Genomic DNA, 26249 nt, shown 5'->3' on the forward strand with positions numbered 1-26249 from the left:
ACTGCCCAGTATTTTCTAGGCTTCCCATCTCTATCATACTGTCTCCCCTCCACTGTCTATGATTGAATGTATTATTAATTCCAGTGTATGTTAGACTAAGTGTAAACTGATTGTGCCACTTTAAAATAACAGTAATATTGTTTAATAGTCTAGCTAACTCTATGCTATTATTTTTAACAGATACTGGTGTAATAGATGCTAAGTCCAATGTTTACTTATTTGTTTCAATATTGGTGTCATTCCTGGCACTATTAATTGCCGCTATGGTAATTGTGTTTGCTGTAAGAAGGCGAAGGAAGACTAATCGCGGACACTACAATCCTGAGGTTGTTTGCTCAGCTGGTCAAAAGAAAAAACTGCGAGGTATGTGAAGCGTAGTCAATTCGAGCGTTTCACCGAAAACTACGGTTTTACTGTTTTCCATTCACGCCTTGCTAGGACAGGTCTAGAGTTGTTTATACGTGGTGGACGATATAACAGGATTATGTAGGAAGGTTTGATCCAATATCCCTGACCTATCTTAACCCTAAATCTTCAACTTTGATACAAATATATATTCTGTCGTACAATCAAATGGTCAAATATCCTACACTATCTCGATCTTTTATCGTCGACATTCTACTCGTCTGTTTAAAGTAATTTCCTTATTTTTTATAATTGCAGTTGTTTTGAACAAAGGTGGCACGTTAGATTCACATATTGTTCAAGAAGAAGAAAATGAGCCGGGCACACCACCAGACAATCATGACTTCATTGAAGAGGATATAAAATATAACAATGAACAACGTAAGACGAAAGTTTGAATACACCCATAGCAACGAACAGCGTCTCTATGGCGACAGTTGCACTTAAGATATAGGTTTCAATTCCAATACAATATAACTTTAATACTCCAATGTGGGCAATCGAAAAATAAAAAGCATGTACATGAAAAAAAATATTTAAAACGAGGTCACAATATAGATTAAAATGCATACAACAAATACTGTTTTAAAAAATATGAAGGGACGGTCTCAAATTAAAACAAAGGCAGACACTGAGACACATTAAAACAATTGAACAATGAGTTACTAATCATTCCTCACATGGTTCAATAAAGAAATTTCTGTCGGAATGAATGTATATTTAGCTCTGTTAGTTTTTGTCTTTGGAACTCTATAGCCGACGGGATGGTGAATCTTCAAATTCTTGGTGAAGAGGGTGCTGGTTATTGCTTAGTATGGTCTTAGTATGCTTTGCTCAGAACTTGTTATTCGTACAACTTGGCAAGGCTAGTCTGTTGTATGCCAATGATTTTACTACAGATGTTAACAATTCTACTAAGCCAGTTTTTGTTTTATACATTTAGATTACAAAACCAGCAAATTATAGAAAAACTTCAAATAATCTCAATGAATGATCTATAAAAGAGAATTAACAAATTTTTGTCAACTTTGAAGAAATTCAATTTCTTAAGAAAAATAAGCGCTGTTGACCTTTACGTAAAATCATATCAGTGTTATTCTCCCATCTCAATTTTTTATGTAACAATGAACAATGAAGTCTCGCCAGAAATTGTGGATGCGGAAACTGACATCAACTTAAAAAGACATTATAAAACTATTCTTCCAATCTGTAATGGCTGTTCATCTGATAGGAAGAAACCAATAACACAGAGACCATTTGCAAAAAAACCGGGAAAACATAACTACCCGAACTAGACACTCCCATATGAATGAAAAGGTTCTTGAAAAAAAAGCATAGAAAAGGCTTCTTGACAAGATCCAGTCAGTTTGCAATGATGATGCTTGCAGCAGATTCTGGAATTATATTCAAAAGATTGGACCACATGTACAGCTTAGAAATTGTATCCAAATGGAGATTTATGATGATAACAGATATTTGGTTTTGACAGTGACTTTATGTACGACATATTAGTAAACAATCAAATTGTAGACAACTGGTGTCAGCAATGTTCATAATAACCGAAATTACTCACTTATAGTATTTTTAAAAAAACATATCGTTGTGAAAAATATTTAGATTTAGATTTGTTCAGAGCTGTGACATGATTACAATTTGAACATGTTATGAAGTTTTGATCAAATGTTATTTCTCATTTTATATTGCTATTTCATTACTCACACATTAGTATATTCTCTACTCACACATTAGTATATTCTCTACTCACACTTTGATATATTCTCTACTCAAACATTAGTATATTCTCTACTCACACAGTATATTCTCTACTCACACTTTGATATATTCTCTACTCACACATTAATATATTCTCTACTCACACATTAGTATATTCTCTACTCACACATTAGTATATTCTCTACTCACACATTAGTATATTCTCTACTCACACTTTGATATATTCTCTACTCACACATTAATATATTCTCTACTCACACATTAATGTATTCTCTACTCACACATTAGTATATTCTCTACTCATCACACTTTGATATATTCTCTACTCATCACACTTTGATATATTCTCTACTCACACATTAATATGTTCTCTACTCACATATTACTATATTCTATACTCACACATTACTATATTCTCTACTCACACACTAATGTATTCTCTACTCACATATTAATATATTCTCTTCGTAAATTATTTTACTGTTGGGCCTTTTTGTTTTCAGGTGTTATGAAAAGGCAAATAAAATCAATAATAACAATAATAATTGTTTTATCTGAATATGATAATAGTTTGCCTGATTCTCCGAATCGAGTGATTTCAGTATATGTATATATATTAGCACACATTTCTCCGTCGTCGGATACGACAATTCTTTTAAGTTTTTTGTTACTATAAACAAACGACAAAAAGCTTCACTCTTGAGGGACATTTGGTCAACTTTTTCAAAAATCGTCGAAACACAAAAATTAGGCAGATTTTCTATTTCAATTAACTGGTAACCATTTAATATGTATGTCAGTTCATTTAAAATTCATCGAATCATCTCAAAGTTTATATCCTGGTATTTTTGTTTTGTTTTTGCATGTGACTGCTATATATGCTACTTTGTCTTCGCGTTTGTAAACAAAAACAGTTTGGAGAAAACTGATGCAATGTCATAGTTATTTTTGTACCTGCCATGGCAGACCAGTCATTTTAGACGTAAACAAGTTTGAAAGTAGTCTTCGACCTCACACCAGGGAGCAGGTCTAGTCTGAAAGTAGTCTACGACCTCACAGTAGGGACCAGCGTGACGTGACAATAGTATTGTTCTTTGATGAGGTAAATGTATTGTTGACTGTTTGCTAAACCAGGTCATGTCAAAGGTTATCGGTTAGGACAAAGCGACACACAGATACAAAAATGTATATAACATGAGCGTTATATGTAATTGTACAGCGCCACTGAACTTTACTTAGTATTGGATACTGGCACTCTATAAATGACTCGATTGATTGAGTGTTTCTTCAGAAACATCACACGTAATCCGTCGCGCGTATTTTCCAATTACCTCATAAGTTAAATTTAGCTATAGGTGTATATATTGCTATGAGAGGACCACTGAACACTATATATATGGTGGTGGACATGTAATGTCGAGAGTCGAGGTACATGTACAAAAAAAAGATCTATGACACTGTCGTGATAAACTTAAACATGCCAGGTAGTGGAATTCTTTACTGCCTTCCATAACTTGTACACTGTCTCTAAAAAAAATAGATCCATCATAAACAGGAAGATTAGTACAACTAAAAGTTTACCAATGAGAAATACTGGTATAAATATTATATTTCTTTGGTTTATGTTGAGTAGTATTTCGATTTCATATACACATGAACGAGTAGAGCGCCAAACAAAGTCACGGAAACAACCTTGTCCACCCAACAAGTTCCTGAATACGTTAGGAGACTGTCATACTTGTAATCTGTGCAACGACCCTGGCTTTGTGACGAAAGAATCAGGATGCCAAACATGCCGTAAGTACGTTGTATGTCCACAATTCTAAATAAATATGCTGTCATTTGTTTTACCTTGCTTTTCTCATGTAAGTGGATATTGAACCTAATATGGGGCAACTACATACATAGATTGTTGTGTCTAAGAACTTAGTTCACGCCAGCCATGTTTTAAGTTAATGTTTACAAATCAATGGCGGCCTGTGATCTTACATGTACATAGTCTACCAATCTGAGACAAAACGTTAACTTCATACCGTTCAACATCGACCACCTGTTGAGTTCATATTTTAACCATCCTCTGCATAGACTTGTTATTTCCATGTAAGACCCATTAAGGTATGTTACCACAAGTATAAAACTGTCTTAGATGACACAATAATGTATTGACAGCGTTCCTCTGTTATTTTGAATTGTTCAATGTTGTCATGGTACCATATTGTCACTACATTGACTCGAAGTCCAGGTCAACTGAACGATAGTACGGTGGTTTACCGGGCAATTTGTAAGGGTCAAACTAAACATGGAAATCTGTATAACGAACTCTCGAAGTACCCACGTATGTAGACGTACGTACTTTGAAGATTCGAATGTTTTTACGATTAATGATATAAAGAACGACGATAGTTGATTAGGGGTTAATACTTTATACATAATAAAATACTACTTTATAAAATGCTGGGCTAGGGCGATGTACGTAGTACTATAATTCCTGCATTCTGTATCAACAAATTAAAATTAGTTCTATCAAACATGGTTATCGTCAGTTGTGTCTCTTAGATATCATTTCCGTTCCGTTGATTAATAGGTGTAATGACAAGATCAATATATATATATATATGTATGTATGTATGTATATATATATATACATAAGTGTATATATATACACTTAGGGTGTAATATTACATGCTATATACATCAAGTTTTAAATACATTCAGACAGCAACGTCTACTAGCCTCTTGTAATTCATTTAAGTATGTGCCAATTTTATAATAAATTATTGCTATTGCTATTTTTTTATTTTATTACTATTTCATTAACTTTTTTCTTTTTTATCTTTAATTCTTAATTTTTTTATGTATATGACATACTTTAAGTTTCTTTGGAATCATTACGTGTTCGAATAAATTATTATTGAAATATGAACTCACAGATTTGTCCATCCATTTGGTCAATAGGTAAATGTCCGGAGGGTCAATTCTTTCATCCCCATGTCAAGGAATGCCATTCATGTGTAGCATGTGTTGCTATCAAAAGTCCGATTATACGGAAGTCTAATGGCTGCAAACAGTGCACACAAGGTGAGTTGTACAACCGACATTTGTAATAAACTGACATTTGTCATAAACCGTCGACATTTGTATTAAACTTGACGACAATTGCTATAAATTGCCGATATTTGTAATAAACTGACGATATTTGTGTAAGTTATATGAAACGAGGCGTGTCCAAACATAGTTGTATATCTTATACTAATACCACAACTCCTTTAGTAACGAAACATAGTTGTATATCTTATACTAATACCACAGCTCCTTTTGTTGCCGAACATAGTTGTATATCTTATACTTATACCACAGCTCCTTTTGTGACGATGATTTGATGATATTCATATAATTACATTCCTATCTCTTATTTTAACATCTACACTCGCATTTAAACTCAAACCAGGCCACTTTGGTCAGTTATCAGGGGCAACGTGGAGTGAACAATAAAGTGAAATTGATTTAACAAGGTTCAATAGGGGTTTGAGATTGACTTATAAGGGAAGTTTTGAAATGAAGGAGTGTTTTCCTCAATCAGTATGATGAAAATACAATGATCATATGATTACTCTCGTCCCCCTAAATAAATTGTGTAACTTTAGACATTTTAAGTCGAAATTAACACTGAGTGTCCTTTAAAAATCTGACAATGTTCATTTCAAATGCAAATAATACTCGTTACCTACTCATCTCAAATTATACATAAACCATAACCCATCATTGTATTATATAGAGAGGGTGTCGAGTTCTTTAAACTAAGTTACCTAATATTCAGAGTGAATTCGTTATCCAGCTTATTGACTTATAACGAACATGAATATAATGTATGTGTTTGAATTATTCTTATAATTGTTGTTCTAAAGGTACGTCGATACCAACACTACAACCAACGATGGGAATTCAGACTACCACAGTTTCCAATGAGCCCAAATCTGATAATCAACAAAGTGCAACTAAGCATGAAGGCAGCGCGAACGACAAATTGGTCAAGGGACATGATAATGTGAATTTACAGGCATCCCATCCAGGTATGTATGTATGTATGTATGTATGTATGTATGTATGTATGTATGTATGTATGTATGTATGTATGTATGATGAAGAAGTATTAAGCATATAATGATCTCATCAGTAATATGCAAATTAGGTGTAAAATTAGGTCAAAAATCTCAGTACTTTGTCAATGAGACTGAATCTTGGTGAGATGTTTCTAAAAGTGTTATAGCAACAAGACCACGCCCATAGCAACAGCCAAATAATCACGTATATTGCGAAGATAAGAGGATTAATAGACAAATGAATAAACATTTAAAAATGTATGCAAATGTGCCTAGCAACAAGACCACGCCCATAGCAACAACCAAATGATCGCGTATATCGCAGTGATAACAAGTATGGTTGGATAGGCAACTGGATAGTCATTCAGCAATGAACACTTATACCTAACATGGATCAGCATATGGATAAACATTTTTAAAAACTGTACAGTTGTGCTACAACACCATTGGCGGTATTTTCAATTGTGACATTTGTATCAATAATCATTTTGATAATTAATGAGGTAATATCTTTTGAATACGAGGTTTAAATTTCAGATAATTTAGTGCATGTATTGATGGTAAAGAAGTATACGTGTCCTTTGGAGCTTGATGTTGTAACTTATAAGCTAGCTATATGGTTCAATTGTATAATCAATTATTTTTTAATAATTAGGCAATATGTTAACTATACAACCTTCAAATTTCATTAATTTTTCAATTAAGTGGTACATTATGTATTGCATTCCAACAATGTGTGTATGCCTAGAAAACTATAATATTATCCCTTATGGTATAAGATGAATATTATATCTTTTGCAGATGGTATTATAGGAGCGTCCGTTACATTAAGTCTAGTACTTACTGGTGAAGTTCTTCTCATCTTTGTCCTTGTAACTCTATTAATCGTTGCCATTACCAAATGTACGAAACAGCATACAAATACAGGTTATACACGACCAGATAAACCAATATATAATAAAGGTACACAATAATATTTTTATTAATTACTCACAGCACATAGACTCACAAACGCCTACGCCAAAACCAATATATAATAAAGGTACACAATAATATTTTTATTAATTACTCAAAGCACATAGACTCACAAACGCCTACTCATTTTATCTATGTATCTGTCTGTCTGTCTGTCTGTCTGTCTGTCTGTCTGTCTGTCTGTCTGTCTGTCTGTCTGTCTGTCTGTCTGTCTGTCCCTCTGTCTGTCTGTCTGTCCCTGTCTGTCTGTCCCTGTCTCTACATTTGACTGACCAACCGACGGACGCATAGAGCACCACATAGGGTATATAGACGAGTCAGTTGGTCACGTGTACATTTGAATTAAGGTCAAAGTTGTGTATCAACACAACCTTCCAGACTCACTTACCAATCAAACATATTAATCTATTAGATTGGGTGTGTTGCTATGATACACCGGGAGACTCTTCATGGACTAACAGGTAAAGTTGACCGTGGTCAAATCTGTCCAGCAATGAAATGAGGTGTGTTCGAGTTGCAGCAGTTTGTAAATAAAAATTGTTATTTCCTCCAATTTGACAGTTAATGCTGTTGATCCAGTACATGGTAAGGAAGACACGCATATACATGGAAGAATCGACATCATACATTCACCAATTCAAGATGGCCACCCTCCAGGAGATGCGCCTGACGACTGCCATATACATAATGATTTGCAATGTGCTCAATTGTGTGATAAAGTGACGACTGTTTAGCTAATGTTCGTATTTACTTCCGCTCTAAATACACCTAGCACATTGGAAGAATTTGATAACAATTGTGTCTGTTCACAACATTCGAAAGTGGCACCACGATGAACTGGAATTACATTATGTAACAATAACGGCCTAAAAAATTGTTTGGTTTTGGTACCCGACCCCTGCTAGTTTTCATTTACGTATTCGAGGAAAAGAAATCTGCAATTGCTGTACATCTGATGGAAAGAGTCCATATAGAAAACAACGGAAAACATACCTACCTGTGACTAGACACTCACACTTGAAAGAAAAAAAATCTACCTACTCCACCTATTCAAAAATTGAGCGTAATCGGAAAATAACACGATATGTACTCTATCTAGATATTGCCGCATCCATCTTGTTCAAGAAATTCTAACAATATCTGTACGTTTTAATAAATCACTTTGCGCTGAGCTTACAAGAGGTCACTTTTAATCTATCCATTTTAATTTATTATTATTGTAATATTTTGTTTATCATATTTAACGTTCGCATTTTAGTTTGTACCATGTCAAACGATAAATGAAATGTAAAAATGCAAGTATATAATAAATAAATGCTGTTAGGACTGTAGAAAATGTAGATAAAACAGACTTAGTCCTCCAAGATGTAAAGTTCGCTGACGTTTCGAGCAATAACTCTTTATCAAAAACGGAGGTTAAGGTTTGACAGCTAAAGAGTCAATCTATCCTAAAGGTACGGTGTTGAAAAATACCAGACTTATTAGTAGAAAGTAGAGAAGTTACAGAATAAACATATATTTCTACAGAGTGTTATTTATTGAAAATATTTTGAATAAAAAGGAATATACTTGCTTTGCTATTTGGTATATCACACCTTCCAACTGTATCTTGTTCATCGGTACATGATATAGCACCATATCAGTACCAGTTATTTACCGATGACCAAAAATTCAATGAGAAACTACTTGAAAACATGGCTGACGTGTGATTCCAATTAATTTGTAGACATTCATTGTAAATTTGAACACTGTGCTCATCCTTAAAAGCAAAATTGTAAAAATGCAAACCGTTCTAAGGTGTACATGCAAGTTTGATTGCCTGTGGAAATAAGGCATCTTAGTTACATTAAGCGATCGTCTTGATTCGATTTCGTACGATGCATAGCCTAAAACCCATCGAAAAGTTTAGTTTTATAGATCATAACGTACACAGACAAAAAACTTATTTACCATTAATACTATTCTTTTGTGAATACGCTATCTATATTATAAAGTATAGCATTCGATGATGTGGACAACAAGCTTAGGGTAGAACGACTTGGCTGGTTTCAATAATTTCTGTTGAAGAATGTTTTTTTTTAACCACTTTCATCAGTTCTATGATAATGGTAACTAGTGCTATCAGTTTTAAATGTCACAAATTTTAGATTGTGATTCAAAAATTACATTTGAGACTAAGATTAGAAGGGTTGGCAAATAATAAGTTGTGTGAATAATATTGTGAAAGATAAAAATTGGACATCTCTGTCAACCGACCAGATCGCCATAGAGTTGAATGCAAGAAGTCGATTAATTGACATTTCAACATTATTTTGTCAAAATTTGTTGTTTAAGAATTTCTATTTAAGTGTCGTTAAGGGGTTTGGAACACAACTTGAAATCCAGACCCTTTAACTATTCATCTATTGTGTAATCCGGACCTACCACCACAGACCACAATTTCTTATCTTGAGGTTAAGCACTTGATTGAGGTCATCACAAGTGACCACCTGCCAACACAGCCCAGTACGATATTTAAAAAACAAGACAATAATGTTGTTTTACTGGATATATGAACTGATACATATGACATTGGCGTTAAAGGTTTTAAACTTGAAGGCGAAGGGGACGAGGAGGAGGGGGTGCGGGGAGGTGGTACTTGAAAATATGCAGAATACAGTAGAGAAGTATTTGGAAATATTTTGAATGTACGGGTGTATTTGAAAAATAAGGCGTCGTGACAACCCCCACCTCTGTGAATGCAGCCAAAATAAGCTTAGCTTGACAAGTGAACATCCAAATGTCTGTAATGATGTCAAAAGGAGCCTAAGAAGCTTTCACATGGAAATGTTTGGAGTTATTCAAGTCCACTGATTCGAAGTTACTTTGATTTGTCAGATTTGTCAATACATTGGTCGCGATATTGACATCTCGTGATGTCAGAAGTAGGTCACCACTGAGGTAGCACAATAGCGAACAATAGCGAACAATAGTGGACCAGGTTGTTTTTCATTCTTAACCTGCCACTATAGGACACAGACTGACGTAACTACCACCACAGACCACTTTTTATAATTACGTATTTTACAAACAAATATAAAAGTGTAACAACACCATGATGATACCACAAACATTACGAACAATACGACTGGATTGACAGAGATTCAACCATTGACATGGTTTAGATACATTTTATTATGTCACTGTTTTTAGATTAGTATCCGAAAGTAAACACCGGCCCCGAAATATTTAGACGTTCTAAAGAAATCAGTACAATCTCCTTCGCACTATGTTCAACATTCCAAAGACATTAATATTAGTTTTGACAATTTTCTGTGATACGGCGATGGTGGCAGTGCCAGTGTCTACCAGACGATCTGTGTGTCCTTTAGGAAAATACCTCAACGACTTTGGGGATTGTGCTCCATGTAGACTCTGTAAGAAACCAGGTTTTACAGAGAAACAAGCTGGTTGTGCTACATGTTGTAAGTATTTGATGTAATCTGAACTATGTTGTGGAATAGCGCTAAGACTAGAATCCGGGCGATTGGGGAGTTTATAATTTGATTTCCACTCTAAATAACGATCGTGAGTTTAAAGGCCCCCCCCCCTCCATCCATCCACATGGATTCCAGACTAGTTGTACACAGATATGTCATTACTTTAACAATGTCTATTTTTGTTACTTGTGTTACGATCCAGAAAGCTAAGATCCAGGAGCTAACAACAGCGTGATCTAATAATGTGTTGATTTATCTACTAAAATCCTGTATTAATTACATTTATCTTTAGTAGCTAACAACTATTGTCAAGTGTTTTGATTAAACAACATCGATTAGTTCTTGTAAACAAGATAACTTGTTGATTATCGAATTCAAATTACTCTCCATTTTAATAAATAATTGTTTTCCCACACCACACTTAATGACTGAAAAGTATGGTGTTAGGAGAAAGTTTGGATGTGAATGCTATGTTTTAAACAAATGGTAAATTGTATTGAGGAATGGTATTTTGAACTTAATACAGTGTTTTCAATGAATAAAATATTACATGTATGCAAAGCTATCCGTACGGACAAACAAAAACAACAACAAAAGAACTTGTATATAAACTGTAGATTTAATAATCGAAAATTATTTCTAAAGTTACAAAATAAATTATTTCACTTACGATCATTCGAATGTAACCGAACCAAATTTTCTGATGAAACGTTTAGTACATACTGCTACCCTACAACCGCTAATCAAGTGCCTACAGCATGGCTGCTACTCAGGCTCCTCGCCAACACATGTACTGGAGTTTACTGCAAATTTGGCGTTCTTTCCCCTTTTCCCTTAGAATTTTGACGTTAGCGTAGTCCAAGGTATAACTTGAGTCAAGGTTGTGACTTTAGAGAGGTCATTTTACGAGTAATAAAACATTATTAATAGAGAATCGAAGTTACAGTTTACCATGATATCACATTACGTACACAGGCGCTGTTACCTTTGTTCATTGTGTTTGTGTCCGCCATATTGAGTATGTACGATTGTTAGTAGTTATAACAAGACAATTTATGTCAAAGTCCAGTAAATAAAGATCCACAGCTATTAAACACAGGTTGTCAGACAATCCTAGTAGTCCAACAAATACAATCAACGTGTGGCATTATTGCATGGCCACATCTATTTCCCTTTAGGTCCACAATACACACAGATAATACTTGGTCCTGTACGAAATGTGTGGTTTGTTGTAGCAACGTGTGACGCGGTGCCGTTTGTTGTAGCAACGTGTGACGTGTGTCATATATAAACAATGTATGATACAATATACTATACTTGTATCATTGCTGTGACGTATTGTTTGTTTAACGTGATTTGTGTTTTCAAGTAGCACCACTGTAACTATTGTAAACCACTACACTACCTTCGTTACGACAACGCCATCGGGGTAAAATTATAGTTTGGCTTGCTAGAATGGCAATACCGTATTACTTTTATAAAATACTAACTAGCAATGATACTAACTAACAAATTACACTAAATAGCAAATCATACTTACTAGCAAATCATACTAACTAGCATATGATATTAACTAGCAAATGATACTAACTAGCAAATCATACTAGCAATGATACTAATTAGCAAATGACACTAACTATAGCAAATCATACTAACTAGCCAATCATACTAACTAGCAAATGGCACTAATTAGCAAATGAAACTAACTAGCAAATCATACTTCACAAGTGCAAATAACAGCATCAACAGTGAGGGGAAGTGCCAGGAAAGGGGGGGGGGGTATTCCCGTTATTTGACTATAGGTATATGTGCCATACTTTGGAGTGTGTTTTCTAGCCCTTTGGTCTGAAATAGGGTTTGTTGGTTTTTCTAACAGAAGAGTCTAAAATGTGGTTCACACTACAATATTTTCGATTTTTCCTTGGTCTAAAATGTGGTCCATTGTCTACCAACTCACAACTATGCCATTAATTGTCCCAAAATGTTGCCTCCTGGAGTGAAAAATACAAGTGTGAAAACTACATTTGCGATCTACCATTTCTTTAATATGGAACTACTAAAATGTATTTAGGTCTAAAATTTGGTTTTGTAAAAACCTGTAATAGTCTGAAATAGGTGTTTGTTTTTGGTCAAAATAGGTCTAAAATGGGGTCTGGGTTTGGCAGTGATGTTCGCATACCCCTACCAGAGCTGGCCACTGCTACCCCCACACTGACCTGTGCCTTTAATATGCCATTCATTTACAAACTAGAGGGGGGGGGGGGGGTGTTCAGACGATGTGCATGGGTTGAAATTGAATTGGGCGAATAAGCTTAAGGTAAAAGCAAATCCTTTCAAATATTAAAGTGTATAGCCATTAACTGAACGGATGTGGACCAACTTGAACTATTGTTTTATCTGAAAATTAAATATTAACATAAAACTCACTTAGTATTATAATTGCCTTTATATAGTTCTTCACATGAACATAAATAAAAGACAAACGTCCAGACATGGTCTATGTCTATTGAGTTACCAACAACCCCCATAAAAAACACATTATATGGCACATGTCACTTCAGTTACCAACAACCGTTATCCGAGAGTTCACATAATGTGTTTTGATATAGTGTTTACATAGTAGTATTTTAAAAGCATAATGAATTTGACTACAGCCAATTTGAATCCTGCAGTGGCAACTCCTCCAGTTCACGTATCGAAATATGAATGTGAGAAAGGATATTTCTTTGAACCCCGACTGAAAGAATGTCATTCTTGTGTTGCTTGTTCTGACAGTAAGGATCCACGTATACGAATGGAAAATGGGTGCCTGCAGTGTGAGAAAGGTGCGTTGAAAAATATCTACCACCTAAATAATTGGTCAAAAGAAATATTGATTGAATGTGCCACAAAGAATTAACGACTGGTAAACAGGGGAATGAAACAAACTATGAATTGGTGACCCGACGGTTCGTTTTTACATTGACATAACTTTGTTCATAATGTAGAGAAGCGCTTTAGAATAATATAATGAGGTCAGATTATTTTTCAGATATTGTAAAATTAAATTTGACATTTGGGAATTGTCCCACGAGTGGATAGTAGTCCAAGTTTTGTAGAATTAAAATTAAGTGCTACAACATAAAGAATTTTCTATGGTTGTCTAGATAAAGCTCAAACGAGGACGACGCTTGAACCGACAGAAAGAGACTATCAGCCTACCACAGTGCCGACAATTATCATAGTAACTAAAGAAGACACAGGCATTGATTCAATCACCAAACCAAGGGATGTCAACTTTGAAGCTTCACATTCAGGTAAATCACTGGTAGTCGGACGATGGGATCGGGTATTGGGTTACACGTTTAGGTAAATCATTGGTAGTCACACGATGGGGTCGGGGTTTGGGTTACACGTTCAGGTAAATCACTGGTAGTCACACGATGGAGTCGGGCATTGGGTAACACGTTTAGGTAAGTCACTGATAGTCACACGTTGGGGTCGGGGGTTTGGGTTACACGTTAAGGTAAATCACTGGTAGTCCGATGGGGTCGGGTATTGGGTTACACGTTTAGGTAAGTCACTGGTAGTCACACGATGGGGTCGGGGATTGGGTTACACGTTTAGGTAAGTCACTGGTAGTCACACGATGGGGTCGGGGATTGGGTTACACGTTTAGGTAAGTCACTGGTAGTCACACGATGGGGTCGGGCATTGGGTTACACGTTTAGGTAAGTCACTGGTAGTCACACGATGGGGTCGGGGATTGGGTTACACGTTTAGGTAAGTCACTGGTAGTCACACGATGGGGTCGGGGATTGGGTTACACGTTTAGGTAAGTCACTGGTAGTCACACGATGGGGTCGGGTATTGGGTTACACGTTTAGGTAAGTCACTGGTAGTCACACGATGGGGTCGGGCATTGGGTTACACGTTTAGGTAAGTCACTGGTAGTCACACGATGGGGTCGGGGATTGGGTTACACGTTTAGGTAAGTCACTGGTAGTCACACGATGGGGTCGGGGATTGGGTTACACGTTTAGGTAAGTCACTGGTAGTCACACGATGGGGTCGGGTATTGGGTTACACGTTTAGGTAAGTCACTGGTAGTCACACGATGGGGTCGGGCATTGGGTTACACGTTTAGGTAAGTCACTGGTAGTCACACGATGGGGTCGGGGTTTGGGTTACACACGTGTAAATCACTGGTAGTCACACGATGGGGTCGGGCATTGGGTTACACGTTTAGGTAAGTCACTGGTAGTCACACGATGGGGTCGGGTATTGGGTTACACGTTTAGGTAAGTCACTGGTAGTCACACGATGGGGTCGGGCATTGGGTTACACGTTTAGGTAAATCACTGGTCACTGGTAGTCACACGATGGGGTCGGGTATTGGGTTACACGTTTAGGTAAGTCACTGGTATTCGGACAATGGGGTCGAGGATTAGATTACACATTCAAATAAATCACTGGTAGTCACACGATGGGGTCGGGCATTGGGTTACACGTTTAGGTAAGTCACTGGTAGTCACACGATGGGGTCGGGCATTGGGTTACACGTTTAGGTAAGTCACTGGTAGTCACACGATTGGGTCGGGGTTTGGGTTACACACGTGTAAATCACTGGTGGTCACACGATGGGGTCGGGTATTGGGTTACACGTTTAGGTAAATCACTGGTAGTCACACGATGGGGTCGGGGATTGGGTTACACGTTTAGGTAAGTCACTGGTAGTCACACGATGGGGTCGGGTATTGGGTTACACGTTTAGGTAAGTCACTGGTAGTCACACGATTGGGTCGGGGTTTGGGTTACACACGTGTAAATCACTGGTAGTCACACGATGGGGTCGGGCATTGGGTTACACGTTTAGGTAAATCACTGGTAGTCACACGATGGGGTCGGGGATTGGGTTACACGTTTAGGTAAGTCACTGGTAGTCACACGATGGGGTCGGGCATTGGGTTACACGTTTAGGTAAGTCACTGGTAGTCACACGATGGGGTCGGGGGTTGGGTTACACGTTTAGGTAAATCACTGGTAGTCACACGATGGGGTCGGGCATTGGGTTACACGTTTAGGTAAATCACTGGTAGTCACACGATGGGGTCGGGCATTGGGTTACACGTTTAGGTAAGTCACTGGTAGTCACACGATGGGGTCGGGGGTTGGGTTACACGTTTAGGTAAATCACTGGTAGTCACACGATGGGGTCGGGGATTGGGTTACACGTTTAGGTAAGTCACTGGTAGTCACACGATTGGGTCGGGTATTGGGTTACACGTTTAGGTAAGTCACTGGTATTCGGACAATGGGGTCGAGGATTAGATTACACATTCAAATAAATCACTGGTAGTCACACAATGGGGTCGGGCATTGGGTTACACGTTTAGGTAAGTCACTGGTAGTCACACGATGGGGTCGGGTATTGGGTTACACGTTTAGGTAAGTCACTGGTAGTCACACGATTGGGTCGGGTATTGGGTTACACGTTTAGGTAAGTCACTGGTAGTCACATGATGGGGTCGGGTATTGGGTTACACGTTTAGGTAAGTCACTGGTAGTCACACGATGGGGTCGGGGTTTGGGTTACACACGTGTAAATCACTGGTAGTCACACGATGGGGTCGGGCATTGGGTTACACGTTTAGGTAAGTCACTGGTAGTCACACGATGGGGTCGGGCATTGGGTTACACGTTTAGGTAAGTCACTGGTAGTCACACGATGGGGTCGGGCATTGGGTTACACGTTTAGGTAAGTCACTGGTAGTCACATGATGGGGTCGGGCATTGGGTTACAGGTTTAGGTAAGTCACTGGTAGTCACACGATGGGGTCGGGTATTGGGTTACACGTTTAGGTAAATCACTGGTAGTCACACGATGGGGTCGGGCATTGGGTTACACGTTTAGGTAAGTCACTGGTAGTCACACGATGGGGTCGGGTATTGGGTTACACGTTTAGGTAAGTCACTGGTAGTCACACGATGGGGTCGGGGATTGGGTTACACGTTTAGGTAAATCACTGGTAGTCACACGATGGGGTCGGGTATTGGGTTACACGTTTAGGTAAGTCACTGGTAGTCACACGATGGGGTCGGGCATTGGGTTACACGTTTAGGTAAATCACTGGTAGTCACACGATGGGGTCGGGCATTGGGTTACACGTTTAGGTAAATCACTGGTAGTCACACGATGGGGTCGGGCATTGGGTTACACGTTTAGGTAAATCACTGGTAGTCACACGATGGGGTCGGGCATTGGGTTACACGTTTAGGTAAATCACTGGTAGTCACACGATGGGGTCGGGCATTGGGTTACACGTTTAGGTAAATCACTGATAGTCACACGTTGGGGTCGGGGGTTTGGGTTACACGTTAAGGTAAATCACTGGTAGTCCGATGGGGTCGGGTATTGGGTTACACGTTTAGGTAAATCACTGGTAGTCACACGATGGGGTCGGGGATTGGGTTACACGTTTAGGTAAGTCACTGGTAGTCACACGATGGGGTCGGGGATTGGGTTACACGTTTAGGTAAGTCACTGGTAGTCACACGATGGGGTCGGGCATTGGGTTACACGTTTAGGTAAGTCACTGGTAGTCACACGATGGGGTCGGGGATTGGGTTACACGTTTAGGTAAGTCACTGGTAGTCACACGATGGGGTCGGGGATTGGGTTACACGTTTAGGTAAGTCACTGGTAGTCACACGATGGGGTCGGGTATTGGGTTACACGTTTAGGTAAGTCACTGGTAGTCACACGATGGGGTCGGGCATTGGGTTACACGTTTAGGTAAGTCACTGGTAGTCACACGATGGGGTCGGGTATTGGGTTACACGTTTAGGTAAGTCACTGGTAGTCACACGATGGGGTCGGGGATTGGGTTACACGTTTAGGTAAGTCACTGGTAGTCACACGATGGTGTCGGGTATTGGGTTACACGTTTAGGTAAGTCACTGGTAGTCACACGATGGGGTCGGGCATTGGGTTACACGTTTAGGTAAGTCACTGGTAGTCACACGATGGGGTCGGGGTTTGGGTTACACATGTGTAAATCACTGGTAGTCACACGATGGGGTCGGGCATTGGGTTACACGTTTAGGTAAGTCACTGGTAGTCACACGATGGGGTCGGGTATTGGGTTACACGTTTAGGTAAGTCACTGGTAGTCACACGATGGGGTCGGGCATTGGGTTACACGTTTAGGTAAATCACTGGTAGTCACACGATGGGGTCGGGTATTGGGTTACACGTTTAGGTAAGTCACTGGTATTCGGACAATGGGGTCGAGGATTAGATTACACATTCAAATAAATCACTGGTAGTCACACGATGGGGTCGGGCATTGGGTTACACGTTTAGGTAAGTCACTGGTAGTCACACGATGGGGTCGGGCATTGGGTTACACGTTTAGGTAAGTCACTGGTAGTCACACGATTGGGTCGGGGTTTGGGTTACACACGTGTAAATCACTGGTGGTCACACGATGGGGTCGGGTATTGGGTTACACGTTTAGGTAAATCACTGGTAGTCACACGATGGGGTCGGGGATTGGGTTACACGTTTAGGTAAGTCACTGGTAGTCACACGATGGGGTCGGGTATTGGGTTACACGTTTAGGTAAGTCACTGCATGGTAGTCACACGATTGGGTCGGGGTTTGGGTTACACACGTGTAAATCACTGGTGGTCACACGATGGGGTCGGGTATTGGGTTACACGTTTAGGTAAATCACTGGTAGTCACACGATGGGGTCGGGGATTGGGTTACACGTTTAGGTAAGTCACTGGTAGTCACACGATGGGGTCGGGGATTGGGTTACACGTTTAGGTAAGTCACTGGTAGTCACACGATGGGGTCGGGTATTGGGTTACACGTTTAGGTAAGTCACTGGTAGTCACACGATGGGGTCGGGCATTGGGTTACACGTTTAGGTAAGTCACTGGTAGTCACACGATGGGGTCGGGTATTGGGTTACACGTTTAGGTAAGTCACTGGTAGTCACACGATGGGGTCGGGGATTGGGTTACACGTTTAGGTAAGTCACTGGTAGTCACACGATGGTGTCGGGTATTGGGTTACACGTTTAGGTAAGTCACTGGTAGTCACACGATGGGGTCGGGCATTGGGTTACACGTTTAGGTAAGTCACTGGTAGTCACACGATGGGGTCGGGGTTTGGGTTACACATGTGTAAATCACTGGTAGTCACACGATGGGGTCGGGCATTGGGTTACACGTTTAGGTAAGTCACTGGTAGTCACACGATGGGGTCGGGTATTGGGTTACACGTTTAGGTAAGTCACTGGTAGTCACACGATGGGGTCGGGCATTGGGTTACACGTTTAGGTAAATCACTGGTAGTCACACGATGGGGTCGGGTATTGGGTTACACGTTTAGGTAAGTCACTGGTATTCGGACAATGGGGTCGAGGATTAGATTACACATTCAAATAAATCACTGGTAGTCACACGATGGGGTCGGGCATTGGGTTACACGTTTAGGTAAGTCACTGGTAGTCACACGATGGGGTCGGGCATTGGGTTACACGTTTAGGTAAGTCACTGGTAGTCACACGATTGGGTCGGGGTTTGGGTTACACACGTGTAAATCACTGGTGGTCACACGATGGGGTCGGGTATTGGGTTACACGTTTAGGTAAATCACTGGTAGTCACACGATGGGGTCGGGGATTGGGTTACACGTTTAGGTAAGTCACTGGTAGTCACACGATGGGGTCGGGTATTGGGTTACACGTTTAGGTAAGTCACTGGTAGTCACACGATTGGGTCGGGGTTTGGGTTACACACGTGTAAATCACTGGTGGTCACACGATGGGGTCGGGTATTGGGTTACACGTTTAGGTAAATCACTGGTAGTCACACGATGGGGTCGGGGATTGGGTTACACGTTTAGGTAAGTCACTGGTAGTCACACGATGGGGTCGGGTATTGGGTTACACGTTTAGGTAAGTCACTGGTAGTCACACGATTGGGTCGGGGTTTGGGTTACACACGTGTAAATCACTGGTAGTCACACGATGGGGTCGGGCATTGGGTTACACGTTTAGGTAAATCACTGGTAGTCACACGATGGGGTCGGGGATTGGGTTACACGTTTAGGTAAGTCACTGGTAGTCACACGATGGGGTCGGGCATTGGGTTACACGTTTAGGTAAGTCACTGGTAGTCACACGATGGGGTCGGGGGTTGGGTTACACGTTTAGGTAAATCACTGGTAGTCACACGATGGGGTCGGGGATTGGGTTACACGTTTAGGTAAGTCACTGGTAGTCACACGATTGGGTCGGGTATTGGGTTACACGTTTAGGTAAGTCACTGGTATTCGGACAATGGGGTCGAGGATTAGATTACACATTCAAATAAATCACTGGTAGTCACACGATGGGGTCGGGCATTGGGTTACACGTTTAGGTAAGTCACTGGTAGTCACACGATGGGGTCGGGTATTGGGTTACACGTTTAGGTAAGTCACTGGTAGTCACACGATTGGGTCGGGTATTGGGTTACACGTTTAGGTAAGTCACTGGTAGTCACACGATGGGGTCGGGTATTGGGTTACACGTTTAGGTAAGTCACTGGTAGTCACACGATGGGGTCGGGGATTGGGTTACACGTTTAGGTAAGTCACTGGTAGTCACACGATGGGTTCGGGGTTTGGGTTACACGTTTAGGTAAGTCACTGGTAGTCACACGATGGGGTCGGGTATTGGGTTACACGTTTAGGTAAGTCACTGGTAGTCACACGATGGGGTCGGGGATTGGGTTACACGTTTAGGTAAATCACTGGTAGTCACACGATGGGGTCGGGTATTGGGTTACACGTTTAGGTAAGTCACTGGTAGTCACACGATGGGGTCGGGCATTGGGTTACACGTTTAGGTAAATCACTGGTAGTCACACGATGGGGTCGGGCATTGGGTTACACGTTTAGGTAAATCACTGGTAGTCACACGATGGGGTCGGGCATTGGGTTACACGTTTAGGTAAATCACTGGTAGTCACACGATGGGGTCGGGCATTGGGTTACACGTTTAGGTAAATCACTGGTAGTCACACGATGGGGTCGGGCATTGGGTTACACGTTTAGGTAAATCACTGGTATTCGGACAATGGGGTCGAGGATTAGATTACACATTCAAATAAATCACTGGTAGTCACACGATGGGGTCGGGCATTGGGTTACACGTTTAGGTAATTCACTGGTAGTCACACGATGGGGTCGGGCATTGGGTTACACGTTTAGGTAAATCACTGGTAGTCACACGATGGGGTCGGGCATTGGGTTACACGTTTAGGTAAATCACTGGTAGTCACACGATGGGGTCGGGCATTGGGTTACACGTTTAGGTAAATCACTGGTAGTCACACGATGGGGTCGGGCATTGGGTTACACGTTTAGGTAAATCACTGGTAGTCACACGATGGGGTCGGGCATTGGGTTACACGTTTAGGTAAATCACTGGTATTCGGACAATGGGGTCGAGGATTAGATTACACATTCAAATAAATCACTGGTAGTCACACGATGGGGTCGGGCATTGGGTTACACGTTTAGGTAAGTCACTGGTAGTCACACGATGGGGTCGGGCATTGGGTTACACGTTTAGGTAAATCACTGGTAGTCACACGATGGGGTCGGGCATTGGGTTACACACCTGTAAATCACTAGTAGTCACTTGATGGGGTCGGGCATTGGGTTACACATTTGACTAGGTGGCTATGAAGGGTGTCAGGATATAGACGTCAAATCCTTCATTGTTAATTATATAAATGATAAATCAAGTATGATATTTCTATTTTAAAAAGTTGGAATACGTAGATTTGATTTAATTTTATCATTTTATGATCAAGATAAACATATTAACTTCTTTAAATCTCTTTGGATCTTCTTCAAGTCAAAGTGGTCTGTCGTATTAACACTGTTGTAAATCCAACTTATAACATTCTGGTATGTAGGACAATATTATTTAGAGTCAAAGTTCAAAATGAACTATCGCAACATTATTAGTGAATTTGTGATTAAAATATATAGAAATGACTAATGAGAATTTCGTTATATCAGTGGTGGAAAATTTTTTAAAAGCGCCGGGAAATCTTCTCCATATAACATTTATACTTAAAGGGACACAATCTGAGTTTATACATATTTATGTGTAGTTTTTTTAATGCATAGTTAATAGGTACTCACATTATTGTACCTACTGAAGCATACTTAACCACCAATTGACTGAACTCAAACCTGGTATTAAGATAAATGATCTGATGACGTAATTTATCATACGTATAAAAATGTTCAGGTAATCCCTTCTATTCAATCAACTATTCTTACAATGGCGGAAAACAATCGTAATGTTACAGAAAACATGCACGGACATTAACATACTGGAATGTTCTAACAATGTCAGAAGACAAATCATAATTTTATAGAAAACATGCACGGACATTAACATACTAGAATGTTCTAACAATGTCAGAAAACAATCATTATTTTATAGAAAACATGCACGGACATTAACATACTGGAATGTTCTAACAATGTCAGAAGACAAATCATTATTTTATAGAAAACATGCACGGACATTAACATACTGGAATGTTCTAACAATGTCAGAAAACAATCATTATTTTATAGAAAACATGCACGGACTTTAACATACTGGAATGTTCTAACAATGTCAGAAGACAATCATAATTTTATAGAAAACATGCACGGACATTAACATACTGGAATGTTCTAACAATGTCAGAAGACAATCATTATTTTATAGAAAACATGCACGGACATTAACATACTGGAATGTTCTAACAATGTCAGAAAACAATCATTATTTTATAGAAAACATGCACGGACTTTAACATACTGGAAATGGATGTTCTAACAATGTCAGAAAACAATCATAATTTTATAGAAAACATGCACGGACTTTAACATACTGGAATGTTCTAACAATGTCAGAAGACAATCATTATTTTATAGAAAACATGCACGGACATTAACATACTGGAATGTTCAAACAATGTCAGAAAACAATCATTATTTTATAGAAAACATGCACGGACTTTAACATACTGGAAATGGATGTTCTAACAATGTCAGAAAACAATCATAATTTTATAGAAAACATGCACGGACTTTAACATACTGGAATGTTCTAACAATGTCAGAAAACAATCGAGTAAAAAGCTTATAAACTCAGCTTGTGTCACTTTAACCATAGTATATAGTAGGATGCCATCCCCGTCATAAAAACAATAAAAAGTTCTTCAAGCCATCTGTTAATAGACTAAGCATAGACTTGAGTATATTGTACTCAATGTGCTGTGGTGTTGGTGTGGCCATGTGTGTCTGTTAACGAATTTGGTGTTAGTTTGGTAGTGGGATGAGGAGAACACATTTTCGAACGTTCAAAGATCTTCAATTAAGGGGTAGACCATTCGATATCCTGGGGGGGGGGGGCTTGGAAGATTGGTGGAGAGTCATTATATTTTTCCCCACCTGCTTGCCTGAGAATTATTTTTTTTCTCCTTCGCCTATGCTGGCAACTTTTTTTTTCTTTGCTTCTTGAGATATCCGGATTTTTTTTACGTCAATGTTGAACACCTACATTTGTTGCCACAATTTTCTGTTTGGTTTTCGCACAGGGTAATACAGAGAGTAAAAAGATGCTGTTCTATTTTATTTAGAAAACTACATATTTCATACATGTTTGATTTTCAATTAAATAAACATCATTGACAGTTTTTTATGCCATGGTATGATGACACACTGATAATACAAATCGGAAACTTGATAACTTGATTGGTGAGCTCAGACATTCAGATAGACCGGTCAGTTTCTCCAGCTTGGGGGGTGGGGGTGGTGGTGTCAGTGTTTTTTTCCATTGGGCCAACAAAAAGTCACTGACCCCCGTGAATAAAGTTTCATAGCATCTGACAGAGTGTGTGTGAATGGGGGGGGGGGGATTCTAGGTGGTCTCCCCCCATGAAGCCCTGGAGGATTTTTACTTCTAAAGGCAATGTTTAGGCTATTCACAGACACTTTCAGACAAAATAATTTACAAACTTTACAAGACAGCTCTAACATGTAAAAAGCAACTACATGAGGTTGAAACATTTTAAAAATAAAGTTTCATAGCATCTTGACACTAAGAGGTGGAGGAAAGAACTTTGATTTGAGACTAGAACATGTTTACCTCTAGAAGCTCTGGAGGATTTTTTACTCTTAAAGCCCATGTTCAGGCTATTAACAGACACTTTCAGACAATAATTTGCAAGCTTTACAAGACAGCTCTAACAATTGTAAAAAGCAACTACGCATGGTTGAAACATTTTTTAAATAAAGTTTCATAGCATCTTGACAGTAAGAGGTGGAGGGAAGAACTTTGATTTGAGGCTTGGACATGTCTACCTCTTATGGGGGGGGGGGGGGGTCCTGGGGGGTCTCCCCTAGAAGCTTTTCAAGTTGTTTTTTTTACCAATTTTGGTGAATATTATTGTTGGTTTAACGAATGAGTGGCCTCTGGGGTGATGGAGTCCAAGGGGTTCCCCCTGCAGGATCTGTAGTTTTTTGTTTCTATTTAGGCAATGTTTAGGTTATTCATAGCCTCTGAGATATATATTGCCAAGCATCGAAAAGCTAAAGTAAATATAACCTTTTTAAATAAGTTTTCCATGTTATAAAAGTGGGCCTGTAATATTGGTATAGGGGCATTGATATTGCATGTATAGTTAAGTTGCTGATGTGTTAGAGCACTTTAGGAGGTCATACCTAGTGTACAATAGAAACTTGAATTTGAGTTGTGGTGTCGATACATGTAGTGTCTGAAATAGGAAGTATATCATCCCTTTTGACACTTTCATACTGAAGAGACTAGAACAATTTAGATTAAGTTCTTTTATAAACTATCCAATAGTATGAAGATTACCATTACAAAACCTTCAAGTTCACTTTTGCCCCAAAGTGCAAGATAAGTGAAGCACTGATTGTGAAACAGCCAAACACTTACATGGCATGTTCTGTAACTAGTGTGGTAGCTAGGTAATACATGTATTATATGTATAATTTTATGTATAGTTATGTTTGAACCCTTACATTAAGTAATATTTAAACCATTTATGAAAGAAACAGAGACAAGAACAAATATATATATGTGCCACAGGCTAACGAAACTGACTGGTCCCTAACATGTGTTTGAAACTGTTTGTCATGATTTGACAAGTGTCCTGGTGGTTGGAGAGGTATGAGCAGGTTGAACAGTATACTCGAACCTGTGCATCATTTCCCTGCCAAGACATTTTTTTCGAGCAGCAGTGGTCCATCTTTTTTTTCTATCACCCACTCATATCCGGATTTTTTTTCAAGCAAATCCACTTGCCATCTTTTTTTCCCGAAATCTTCCAAGCCCCCCCCCCCCAGGATATCAAATGGTCCACTCCTAATTCACTTTGTCCACCACTGATAAAACGAAGTGCATTATGGTTGAAATACCTGGTAAAGACCAGCAACATAGCGTAATTTACCATCTAGAATGGTTTACTTCAAAGATTGGGACTCCTTTCTAAACTGTGTGTAAACTGTCAGCCTATGTAAGAATGGTAAATGTCTGTCTATTCTCTTCCTTAGTTAACATAGGGAGGGGTGGCGTATAGACGTTTAATGTCCAAAACAATAGATACTACGTACTGTGAAAATTAATATACAGTATTTTAATAACCGCCATCTGTAATACTATGCTTTGTTACAGACGAAAATAACAGAAAGATGACCGTTTGGTTATTTGCTGTAATTTCATTTGAAGGTTTAGCTATTATTGGACTCTGTGTGACATTAATAATAGTAATTAAGAAGTGTCGTCGACTTGGTGCTAATGGTGGAAATTATGGCAATATTGTTAATATTCCCCTACAAGACCGCCATCCTCCGGGTAAAGCCCCAGATAACTATCATATTGAGGATGGTGTTGGAGAAACCTGGTTGTAGCTATCGTGGTGTCTGAGTCGTATGGTAAACAAGAACATTGCCAGCATTGACAGAACATTACTAGCAGAAAATGCCGTTGTTTTACTCGGACAACTGTAACAACGTTTACTTTTGTCAGTCTAAAGACTATACGGGTTAGATATTTTGCGACTTTCAATCACTCAGTGGTTTATGAAGAAGAGCAACCGATAATAACATTACAATATGCTGATTTATTAAAAACTTTTTTTAAAAGATCGCTTGAACCCAAATATTATTAGCGTTACGCCGTTAACGTTGTAGCTGATCTGACGAGTAGTGCTTGGAAGCGTGTACCCCTCTAACCCTTTGACTGTATCCCTGTAACCCTTTGACTATATCCCTGCAATCCTTTGACTGTATCCCTCTAACCCTTTGACTATATCCCTGCAATCCTTTGACTGTATCCCTGTAACCCTTTGACTGTCCCTGTAACCCTTTGACTGTATCCCTGTAACCCTTTGACTGTATCCCTGTAACCCTTTGACTGTATCCCTATAACCCTTTGACTGTATCCCTATAACCCTTTGACTGTATCCCTGTAACCCTTTG

General features: G+C 39.2%; 3 protein-coding genes across 6 annotated transcripts in view; all 3 read left to right on the forward strand.

The window, feature by feature from the left end:
• Positions 1-2303, forward strand: part of LOC144437788 (uncharacterized) — a 3570-nt gene extending 1267 nt beyond the window's left edge. Inside the window, exons 3-4 of the mRNA XM_078126811.1 lie at positions 181-363; positions 664-2303. Of these exons, the coding sequence (XP_077982937.1) occupies positions 181-363; positions 664-803 (323 nt within the window). The 3' untranslated portion in view covers positions 804-2303. The remainder of the gene's footprint in view (positions 1-180; positions 364-663) is intronic.
• A 963-nt stretch (positions 2304-3266) lies between these two features.
• On the forward strand, positions 3267-9831 carry LOC144438326 (uncharacterized). 2 transcript variants are annotated; one of them, XM_078127397.1, is made up of 5 exons: positions 3270-3936; positions 5095-5217; positions 6045-6209; positions 7041-7202; positions 7776-9830. In XM_078127397.1, the coding sequence occupies exons 1-5, from the start codon at positions 3723-3725 to the stop codon at positions 7946-7948; spliced, it is 837 nt and encodes a 278-aa protein (XP_077983523.1). In that variant the 5' UTR covers positions 3270-3722; the 3' UTR covers positions 7949-9830. The 2 variants fall into 2 exon arrangements, with proteins under 2 accessions (XP_077983524.1, XP_077983523.1); XM_078127398.1 differs by lacking the exon at positions 7041-7202 and having other exon boundaries at positions 3267-3936; positions 7776-9831.
• Positions 9832-10019: 188 nt separating this feature from the next.
• LOC144438328 (uncharacterized) lies at positions 10020-25884 on the forward strand. Of its 3 annotated transcripts, none has more exons than XM_078127399.1 (4): positions 10020-10678; positions 13348-13518; positions 13840-13989; positions 25444-25884. In XM_078127399.1, exons 1-4 carry the CDS (start codon positions 10483-10485, stop codon positions 25677-25679), a joined length of 753 nt encoding a protein of 250 aa, XP_077983525.1. In that variant the 5' UTR covers positions 10020-10482; the 3' UTR covers positions 25680-25884. The 3 variants fall into 3 exon arrangements, with proteins under 3 accessions (XP_077983525.1, XP_077983526.1, XP_077983527.1); XM_078127400.1 differs by having other exon boundaries at positions 13366-13518; XM_078127401.1 differs by having other exon boundaries at positions 13469-13518.
• Positions 25885-26249: the final 365 nt, after the last annotated feature.

This window comes from Glandiceps talaboti, chromosome 7, assembly GCF_964340395.1.
Source record: "Glandiceps talaboti chromosome 7, keGlaTala1.1, whole genome shotgun sequence".
Classification (NCBI taxonomy): Eukaryota; Metazoa; Hemichordata; class Enteropneusta; family Spengelidae; genus Glandiceps; species Glandiceps talaboti.

What these genes read in the sequence shown, in the direction of transcription:
- LOC144438326 (XM_078127397.1), top strand. Translation starts at nt 3,723, where the DNA reads ATGAGAAATACTGGTATAAATATTATATTTCTTTGGTTTATGTTGAGT. An exon ending in ATCAGGATGCCAAACATGCC is followed by an intron (nt 3,937 to 5,094) that starts GTAAGTACGTTG and finishes TTTGGTCAATAG; the next exon opens with GTAAATGTCCGGAGGGTCAA. An exon ending in TTTACAGGCATCCCATCCAG is followed by an intron (nt 6,210 to 7,040) that starts GTATGTATGTAT and finishes TATCTTTTGCAG; the next exon opens with ATGGTATTATAGGAGCGTCC.
- LOC144438328 (XM_078127399.1), top strand. Translation starts at nt 10,483, where the DNA reads ATGTTCAACATTCCAAAGACATTAATATTAGTTTTGACAATTTTCTGT. An exon ending in AGCTGGTTGTGCTACATGTT is followed by an intron (nt 10,679 to 13,347) that starts GTAAGTATTTGA and finishes ATTTGACTACAG; the next exon opens with CCAATTTGAATCCTGCAGTG. An exon ending in CTTTGAAGCTTCACATTCAG is followed by an intron (nt 13,990 to 25,443) that starts GTAAATCACTGG and finishes GCTTTGTTACAG; the next exon opens with ACGAAAATAACAGAAAGATG.